General features: G+C 40.4%; 1 protein-coding gene across 1 annotated transcript in view; it reads right to left on the bottom strand.

The window, feature by feature from the left end:
- Positions 1-850: 850 nt before the first annotated feature.
- Positions 851-9874, bottom strand: part of LOC307266840 (myosin phosphatase Rho interacting protein) — a 48744-nt gene continuing 39720 nt past the window's right edge. The window contains exons 17-25 of the mRNA XM_080048953.1: positions 6065-9814; positions 4950-5097; positions 4757-4862; positions 4318-4477; positions 4132-4239; positions 3913-3999; positions 3636-3798; positions 3282-3364; positions 851-2236 (exon numbers count right to left, since the gene is read on the bottom strand). Of these exons, the coding sequence (XP_079905079.1) occupies positions 2165-2236; positions 3282-3364; positions 3636-3798; positions 3913-3999; positions 4132-4239; positions 4318-4477; positions 4757-4862; positions 4950-5097; positions 6065-9814 (4677 nt within the window). The 3' untranslated portion in view covers positions 851-2164. The remainder of the gene's footprint in view (positions 2237-3281; positions 3365-3635; positions 3799-3912; positions 4000-4131; positions 4240-4317; positions 4478-4756; positions 4863-4949; positions 5098-6064; positions 9815-9874) is intronic.

Here is a 9874-nt window from a genome sequence, read left to right as displayed (position 1 = left end):
AAACAAACTTTAACATAAGAGCTATAATCAATACTGCTATATTTCTACCTCTCATTTGATAACAATGTATCAAAGGAGGATGGTGACAGGGGTTGCGTATTGGGATGAATCGACAGATAAGTATCACTGGAATGTGTAGCTCCCCTTGTGAGATTCTGCAACTTTACTGTTCTGGTTCACTCATAGTGTTCTTGACAGCTATTGCAAGTTTAAATGTTTTGTTTATTCAGTCCAACTACCTTATGAGATTATTTTTTTAACTTCCTCATGATGCATCTACTTTTCTATCTTAACATATTTTTAGATTGCTTCCTTTTATATCTATATAGGAGTGAGTGAGGCGCGCCACCGTCTTTCTACAGTAGTACAGAAGGGACAAACTTATATTCAATATTACACACTGTAACTTTGTGTGTATTGAATATTGCTTTAGTAACCTTTCAAATGTAGTTGCTGTTGATAATTTAGGAATGATAACAACTGACTAAATAAATAAAGTAAAATACATTTAAAGAGGAAATGCAGCCCGGGAATGATATAAGGAATGACAACTCAGTGAATTATGCAATGAATGATTTGCAGTTGCTGAGTTACATCTGTTTAACAGTATATGACTAGCTCTTTCTACATAATATGCTGTGTAGCTTCACTTGCCATTACGCTGTCTAATAAAAGTTGAACATGCACCCCCAATACAGCAGGGTCCTTTTCCATGGCTTGTTAACCGTTGTGTGGCTCGTTTCTGTGATAATTGCGGTTGGTTCCTAACATGGAAATCTAAGACATGACAAGTATTTACATCAACTGTTTACAGTCACATGACTCTTAAAGTATTTCCAAGAATTCCAAACACTTTATTTGACATTACACATTCAAATGAAAATAAAAAATATTCATATATTATTCATACAGAGCTAGTGAGCAAGGTACAAGTTTAAAACAAAACACAGAAGTCTTCTGTGTGGCAAAGTTATATACAAGGCATGGTTTGAATACTATACAGTGTGTATCCATAGCTGCACATGTTTAATGGATGTTTATATATTCTTCACTCAGTTGAGGCACGACTAGTGAGAGGTCAAGGATTGGGCCAACTTGGTGCGTCAAGACTTACAGTAAAACATTTCAATCTCAACACCTAAACAGTAGGACTTGCAAAGCAAAGCTTATTAAGTGTTAAGGGTTCCACACTAAAGCATAAAGAAGGAAAAAGAGGCAACATGATCATTCTGAAACTGAAATTATACTGTACAGTCATGCAAAGTCCTATATAGTTTGTCTGAGATGATCTTCTCACACCAAAGTGAAAACTGAGCAAACACAAATTCAGATTTTAAAAAACTTTAAGAAAAAAGAAAATCCAGCTCACTAACAAGTCTGTCATGACTGTTCACTAAAGCTGACAGATGTCAGGATGTTTGGTTGCACTGCATTAATTTACTTGAAGTCACTACACCAATTTGAGAGAAAAAAAAAAAGATTCCTCAAGTAGTCAAGTGATAAGTGCAATCCCAGCCCTCTTTCCCCCACTTCACACAGACACTCCATTTTATAAAACTCTCATACACAAGCTAGTTAAGCATCACATTGTTTTCATTGTTATCAATCAAACCAAAGTTATAGTACAGCAGATGCTCCAACAATCAATAGCAAACCATACACTTACATATATCCAGTAGTTATGTACAACAGAACTGGTGCAACATTAAACACATAAAAAAATTATTAGATATAGAAACTGTAACAATAATAAAATACAGCAGGTACTTAATTCAAAATGGGAAATATATATTATTCATACTGTGTCTTGCTGTCTGTTTTGGCATTTTGGAGGAACAATAAAAATGCTGTCATGTATCCTTCTAACAGCTTATTTAACATGTCTCCAGCGTGGACAGATTAAACATAGATGTCATTTTAAAGAAACCTTTAACAGGATTGATTCAATAAAACTTTTTAAGATTAATAAAAAAAATAAAAAAATCTAACAATAATATGACAACTTATGAGAGGCATGGAAGCAGCAGGTCCAGGTTTAGAATTGACCTTGAGAGATTTTTTTCCATTTCCTATAAGAGTTTCCAGCTGTTGCGGGCTCGGTCGCAGCAATCTGACCGAAGACCAAGGTCAGGTAAGAGAAGAGAAACGAGACGATTCTTGATATTCAAATCTTTTTGGAATCCTTTGCCTCAAAAAGCTTCATACGCTCCTGCACAGTTAGTCCCTCTTTCAGGCTCTGTTTAAGATAAGAAAAAGAAAGCAATGTGTAATAAATAGATGAAAATGGCACATGTGGGCAGAGAAGAGCATTAAAAAAAAGGAAACACATAGTCACACAAAAAACTATTTTATTATGCTGGCCAGCTGTCTGTCCAAAACCATTTTCTGTTCTTGACGACATACTTGAATCTCAACGTGAAATCTAAATGAAAAAGTGGTTATGTAGGAATATGGTCATGCCACACAAGAGTGCCTACTGGTGGGCACAATGCACAAAGAAAGTTCAAACACTGAGGGTTTTAAAACTCACAAAACGGACATAAGACAATAACAGAAAGAGTTTTTACATAAACAACGTTGAAAACAATGTTGAAACAGAACAATGATGGAAAATGAAGTATTTCTTTTTTTCCAGGCTAAAACACTGCATTATAAGTTGTTGGCTTTTAAAAAAGGAACAGCTAGCCTGGCTCTGTCCAAAGTTGTCCGTTTCCTATATATATGCAAAGCTAAGCTATTGGGCTGCTGGTTATAGCTTTATATTTACAATACAGACTCAAGATCGTTATTGTTTTTCTCAAAACACAAAAATGCATAACAGTAGGGGAGAGGAATAATGTTTCAAACTATCGCTTCTCAGAACTGTTAATGCTCACGTCTATAGTAATCAAGAGCAAAAAGGAGATTATGCGAGGAAGGAGGGGTGGGGGGGGGGTCATGCTTTACTATACGTCATGCTATACCTACAGAACATCTTGGGGCAAGGGTGGGGGGAATCATCCCACAATGGGAGTGTCAGCTATCCCATGAGACCTGTTCAATGACAGACTGATGGACAAAACAGACAGATGACAAACTTAGACTATCAGAGACTCTCAGTAAAAATGTCCTGACACACCAACTGTATCACATCTCTACAGTATGTGGTGGCCGAGTGACAACAAGTAACTGTGATAAAGTCTGAATGACAGAAGCTTGAACATCACATCACATAGCACATTGAAATAAAAACGTTAGAGTGGATTCTTCTCCATCTGTAAGTTTGAATCTATGACACTCACCTTCGACCTTAGGCCTCTTGATTGCCTGGAGGTTGATTGTTCTTTTTTCAAGAAATCTGGATTACTTTTTGATTTCATGATATCTAAAAACAAAATGTAGATATGGCGTTATTATTAGCAACCCAAAGTAGCTAAATTGGCTCACAAGTGTAACGGCTAAGTCCTTGAGTCTTCAGACACCCAGGACAATATCATGAATTGCATCCAGCATATTGTGATGTCTTATCAGGATTAGATGGAACACAAACAATGCCAGACACTATATGACTCCTGACTGGCTGCATTACTTAAACAACCCTGGAAATGTAAAGGAATCTGGGGTAGATAAGGATTCAGTTGAAGTTTTCTATTTACCGTATCCAGATGTGACCGTTCCATCGACATTCCTCTCGCCTAAAGCTTCTGTGGCGATGAGCAGTTTCTCCTTCAGTTTGCTGATGTCACAGTCAGCCTTTGCTTTCACAATACTGAGTTCTGTATAGATGTTCTTGTATTTATCTGTGGCATATTTCTTGTCCTGTTGAAATTAAATGAATGATACTGGCTTACTTTTCTGAAATTGTACATTAAGAAATACAGATACAAACCTTTAATAAATAGTTTGCAATACATAAAGATTGGATTTGATTACCCTTAAAGCAGATTGCAGTTCATCTTTCAAAGAGTGGATTTCCTGTTTAAGGTATTGGATCTCTGACTCCTTAATTCGTAACAACACCTGCAAGATGGAGAGTAACACTGATAAGAAATACTGAGAAAACACTTTGAGTGAGTGAGTGAGTGAGTGAGTGAGTGAGTGAGTGAGTGAGTGAGTGAGTGAGTGTGTGAGTATGAGTGCATAAGTTTTTACCTCCAGTTCATACACATCTTTGCCCTGGGTAAGTGGCGACAGCGCTGTTTCACCACTGAAACAGGAGCGCATCCGAGTGATTTCTACAGTCAGTCGGTTGTTTAATTCCTGTTTGGACAGAAAAAAAGTTATGTTTAAAGCCGAAACAAAAGTTTTTAACAAATGTGCATATGTGAGCATTCAAACCTGGTTGTGAGCATTTAGTTCCTGGTTCTCTCTCTGACACTGCCTTAGGGCCTGCCTCTCTGCCTCCAGTGCCTGGGCCAGGTGAGCGTTCTCCAGGCATTTCTGAGAGTACTGCTCTGACAACACCTCCAGTTCTCTATGGATGGACTGCAGTTCCTCCCTAAATAGTCAGAAAATCACAATATCAACAGGAAATCCCATCTGATATTTAGCATAGGCCCTTCACCTTAGCCATAATATAAAGTGACAAACATCTTCTCTACCTCAGGGCTCACAGTAAAGAGAGCTTTACCTCTGCATGCTTTAATTTTTTTTAAATAAAAGGAGTCAAATCAAATCCAATAATAAGTCTAATAAACAGTAAGCTCTTGTCCAGGAAATTCCGGGCTTCCCATTTGCAAAGTTAAATAGTTTTCATATTCTCATAAAAAAAACATACTCGTATTGTAAGCGAAGTTCATCAATGTCAGAGTTCAGTCCACACAGTTGGGAGCGCTGGGTCTTCTCCAGGTCCTCCCTGTGAGCATTCTTCATTGCCTCAATAGCTACATTAAAGACAGATCAACATTAAGTTAGTACATGTCGGTTTTGTTTAAAGCAATCATGAGATGTAATATGGTACATTTCTTTACCAGCAATTGTGGCCGCAGTCTCCTCAGCCAATAGTCTCTCTCGCTCTTCCATCAGTTTGGAAATCTCCCTCTGATGCTGCCTCTGGATGTCATGTATTACCTTTTGGTGTGTGTCTTCCATTGCTGCAAAGCCACGTTCACACGTGGCCTAGGGATGGAAATGACCAACAATTTGTCATTTGTCAATTTTGCACTTATCACTTTTTATTGGTGGCTGTTGAATAAGTTCAATATCTATTAATGGGTTACCAGGTTACAACTATGGTGTATCATGCAAAATCAGTGATAGGAGCCATGCAAGCTTTAAAATCCTAGCTTTGTTAGTGAGAAAGTGAGTTAAAGCAGTGAAGTTCTAATCCAGCAGAGCTGCATTTTGTCATTAATAGACTACACTTCCTTTATGATTGAATTTGGGAAATGGTATGTCTATTGATGCCCAAACTAAGAAGCAATGTTGGAGGCAAGTGAGCGATTTAACTCTTAATTTAAGGTATGTACTGTATGACAACCTGCATTAAACGGATTTGTTATTTTATGTTAAACTTATATGATGTCCCAATCTAATCCAGGGGATCAGTATTTCTTTTTATGTAATGATGTTGATTACATTACTTCTGAGTCTGCACAGCAGCCACTAGCTTCAACTAACAATATGTTGCACTGCATAAAACCCCAATGGTTTATTTGTATTTCATCCATATTTCTCAGGTGCTTCATGATTCTGAAATGCTGTGGTTAGTTAAACTGCATTTGATCTTCAGTATATACAAGGCAAGGGGTCGCCACAGTACCTAATTTCGTGCCAATCCATCTAGTACATATGGATGCATTGAACTGACCAACAGATATCACATATTAAAAAAAGTTCATATTGTGATAAAAATGTTTTGGGACATCCCTTAAAACTAAAATTATATTAGGATCTGCAAACAACCTGATGTAATCTCAGTTGCAGGTTTAATTCATTTCTCCAACATAAACTCCAAATCTTATGTGGATATTAGCAGATCAATGAACAAGAGCAGGAGGTTATTATAGGAGCTACTACTATTTATCTACTTCTCTCTTACTTATTCAAAAAATAATTCACTAAGGTAAAATGAAAGAGCAAAAACCTTAAGACTTTCAAAGTCTCTCTGGTATTTCTCTCTCAGGCTGGCCACATCTCCCTCTAGGTGCTTGCTCTCCAATTCGTCCCTCATGGTGTTCATCTGAGTCTCCAGCTCCTGGATTCGATCCTTCAGAACAACCATCGAGTCCACCTCTGACATGTTCTGTGCATTCTCCCCCTTCCCCTGCTCCTCTTCTTCCATTGGAGTAGCAGCTTCATCACAAGGAGGTGAGTGGGAAACCTTCAGACATTTGTTGTCTTCTTGATGCTTTTGGAAACATTGAATGTTTTCTATGTACTGAGAATTTAACCTTTCAATCTCTTGTTTATGAATATGCTGTAATTCACAGAACCTCTGTTCAAACTGCTCCTCCAGTTTCCTCACATGACCCTCGTGCCGCTCCTCCATGCTCTCCATGTCTACTAGCAGAACCTCAAGCTTTCTTTGACTGTCAGCTGTTGTCTCCATGAGGGCCAGCTCGGTTGAGGCACGGCCTTTCTCTGCGCTGCTTAGCTCTTGCTCGTGCCTCTGCTTCAGCTGTTCAGTCTTCTTCTGGAAATGCTCCTCCAGAAGAGCCAGTTGCTCCTGCTGCTGGGAGAACTGGTTCACACGTTTGCTGACCTCGCTCTTTAGCGTATGGTTCTCCGTCTGTAGAGTGGCCACTGTTTGTGTGAAGTTTAGGCGCTCTTCCTGTAAGGATGCCTCATATTGCTCGTGGATTGTATCGACACTGTGGGCATGCTGCTGGACAAGCGCATCCATGTTCTGACCCGTCCGTTTACACCAGCCCAAGTCTTGCTCATGCTTGGCCCGTAACCTGCATGCAACATAGGCCACTTGAGCCTGGATTAGGGCTTCGCGCATACAAATAGAGGTACTTGTGAAATTATGTGAAGTTTGGTGCCCAAGAAGAGCATGGATAATTTTAGCCAGTGCAGGATTGTTTCCACCACTTTCTATCTCTTGAGCGTAATTATGAAGGACTGTGGCTTGTCTTTGAAGTTCATAAGCCAGGCTGTCATGTGCATTTTGCAATGATTCTACAGAATCAATACCACAAGAAGACATTTCTCCAGCAAAATTTCTTTCGACAATCTCCTCTGCCAAATCTCTAGCCTCCTCTATTTCAATCTGTTCCATATAGGGAGCAAGTTCGGGGGGGTGAATGTCAGCTAACTTCTGTTCACTTAAACCAAAGTTACGTTTGACTTCTTTTATTACATTTTTTAAATCAGGTCTTTTGGAAGCTTCAATAATTGCTTTCAGAGCCATTTCCCTTTGCTGAAGATTATCATGGGCTTCAGTCAACTCCCCTTTCAGTATTTTAAATTCCTCTTCATAGCAATGTTTAAGGTTTTGAATAGAGTGGGCTAGTTCTGCTTTAATGAAGGTGTTGAAGATAACAGTGGCATCAACGTCTACATCAGCTGAAATACTACCCTCTTTGGATTTAGCAACATTGCTCTGAGCTTTCTCCAATTCTTTCCAAAAAGCACTCTCTAGCATCAACTTCCTGGTCAAGACGTCAGCATAAACTATGGCCAAGCAATCTTTGTCATTCCTCTTAATGTTCTTCATGTCTTCCCATATCTCTGTAAGAGCTTGTAGTAGTTCCGACTTTGAAGTCCGTATTAACAAAGCCATCTTATTTAATACAACTGCCTCGTAAGAAAGTGTTTTGGCAAAGAGATGCAAAGCTTCTTTATCTAGAGTTTCTGGGGTTTGATTTTGTTGGACAACTGGCGTCTGCTCTTCCAACGTCTTTTGTCCTTGTCCGATGTACAGTGATGCATTGAGCAAATCGCTCTCTATCTCTGACAATTTGTGCAGATACGAATCAGTGGTATCATTAGAGCAACTGAGAATAGCCCTGACTTTCTCTCGACTATTTTCCACACACAGCAGGGCATTGGCATAGTGCTTATTGGCACCACTACTCAGTATCCCACTTCCACAAATAAACTCGTCATCAGGGTTAGGATTTGTTTCTGTCATCTTTAGATCAATCTTGGACATGTCTTCTGCTTGGAAAGATCGTTGCTCTTCTAGATTCTGAGTGAGGTTTCTTAGTTTCTCTTCGGTGGCTAACAGTTTGGTCTCTAGGGCATGTATGATTGAGATGAACTTCTCTGGGTCACTGTGAGGGAATGTGATATCAGGAGAGGTCTTTCCTTCAGCAAGATGGATGTCTTCATTTGAGTCCTGGTTATTTTTTTGTCTTGTGTCTGCAAATGTACTGCTTAAGTTGCTAATCTCTAGGCCTTCTAAATTCATGTATTTTTGGCCCTGGATACTGGAAAAACGTATCCTTGGTCTCTTAGCTTGAGACTCCTTATCATCTGAGGAGTTCTCTGTCTTGGATGTATTGTCAAAGGAAAGTGGGAGCACTGCATTTGCCGATAAGGAGGCCGATGTTTTAAGCATTCCCTTCTTGCACTGCTCTGGGAATTTCTGCCTTTCCATGCGAAGGTCAGCATAGCCCAGCTGCAGGGCATTGAGATGCTGCTCTAGCTCTGCTATGCGGTCCTCTGCAACCACAAGCTTGGCTTGCAGATCCTTTTCAGCACTACAGGGTTCAACCTTATCTAAGAGGCTTTGACTCATTTGACAAAGAAGCTCCTCCTTAGCTTGCAGCTTCTGTTCCGTTTCCTCCAAGCTGTTGCCAAGTGCAGTCATTTTAACAAGGGCCTCTTTCAAGTCCTGTTCCTTGCGTTCGACCAGCCTCTCATACATCTCCTTAGTGTGCCGGATCTCTTCTTCTTTTTCTTGTAGGAACTGACTCATTTTCTGAAACTCTTGCGTAGCCCTCTCATATGAGTGCTCCAGGGTGTAGTAATCAGCCTCTTCCGTTTCCAGACGATTGTGGAGCTTATTCACCTCCCTGTCTGCTTCTGAAATCTGGTTAATAAGCTCCTGACAACGGCAAGTTAAATGGTTTTTCTCTTCTTCCAGCCTGCACACACTCGCCCTCAGTGCCTCGACCATGTTGGTCTTCTGGGTGAGTTCCTCTTGCAACTTCAGCATTTCCTCTCTGCATTCTTTTCCTACCGAGGCCCGTCTCCCTCTTAACAGGGCCTCTACCTGCTGCTCAGCCTCTAGCAGCCTGTTCTCCATCTCTTTCTGTGCAGTCTCAGCCTCAACTAATCGTCTACATAGATTCTGTCTTTCCCTCTCATGACTCTCTTGCATGCTATGCTGCTCCTTCCTCAAGCGTTCCTCCTTTAGTGCCTGACCCTCTTCAGTAGCACCTAGCCGAGCAGTCACTTCTTGCAGCCTCTCTTGCAGCCTTTGGATCTCTCTAATGTGGTCTCGTTGCAAGGCCTGCTGTCGCTCTAGATGCCTAAGGGCCTGATTTCTCTCCAAGAGGTTGGCTTCTACTTCACGGAGTCTATCTTCACTGTCCTTTAGCTGGGCTCGTAGGGTAGTTTCACTATGGCCATATTCCTCTTCATTTTCCTTTGAGCGCTCCTGCTCTAGCTTGAGCTCATTGCGCATTCTGGCAACAGCCTGTTCACTTGCAACAATTTCAGCCATTGCAGATGCAAGTTTAGCCTGTAGAGCCTGAATATCATCCTCATGTCGGTCTACAGCATCCTGAGCTTCAGTGTAGCTTCTCTTTAGTGTTCGAATTTGTTGCTGAGCAAGGTCCTGCTTGCGCTTTTGGGCCTCCAAGTCGCCCTGCAAATCTTGATTAAGGGTGTGCAAGCGTTGCCATGGCACTCTGTTTGGTGAGGAGGAGGGGGATGTTGCACTCTTGAAAAAGATGATGAGACAGTTTCATTAATGACATCACCTTACTTGCCCTACCATATA

This window comes from Ammodytes marinus (assembly GCF_949987685.1).
Source record: "Ammodytes marinus genome assembly, chromosome: 20".
NCBI lineage: Eukaryota > Metazoa > Chordata > Actinopteri > Uranoscopiformes > Ammodytidae > Ammodytes > Ammodytes marinus.
The sequence above is the reverse complement of the archived record's forward strand: the minus strand, read 5'-3'. Positions and strand labels throughout refer to the sequence as shown.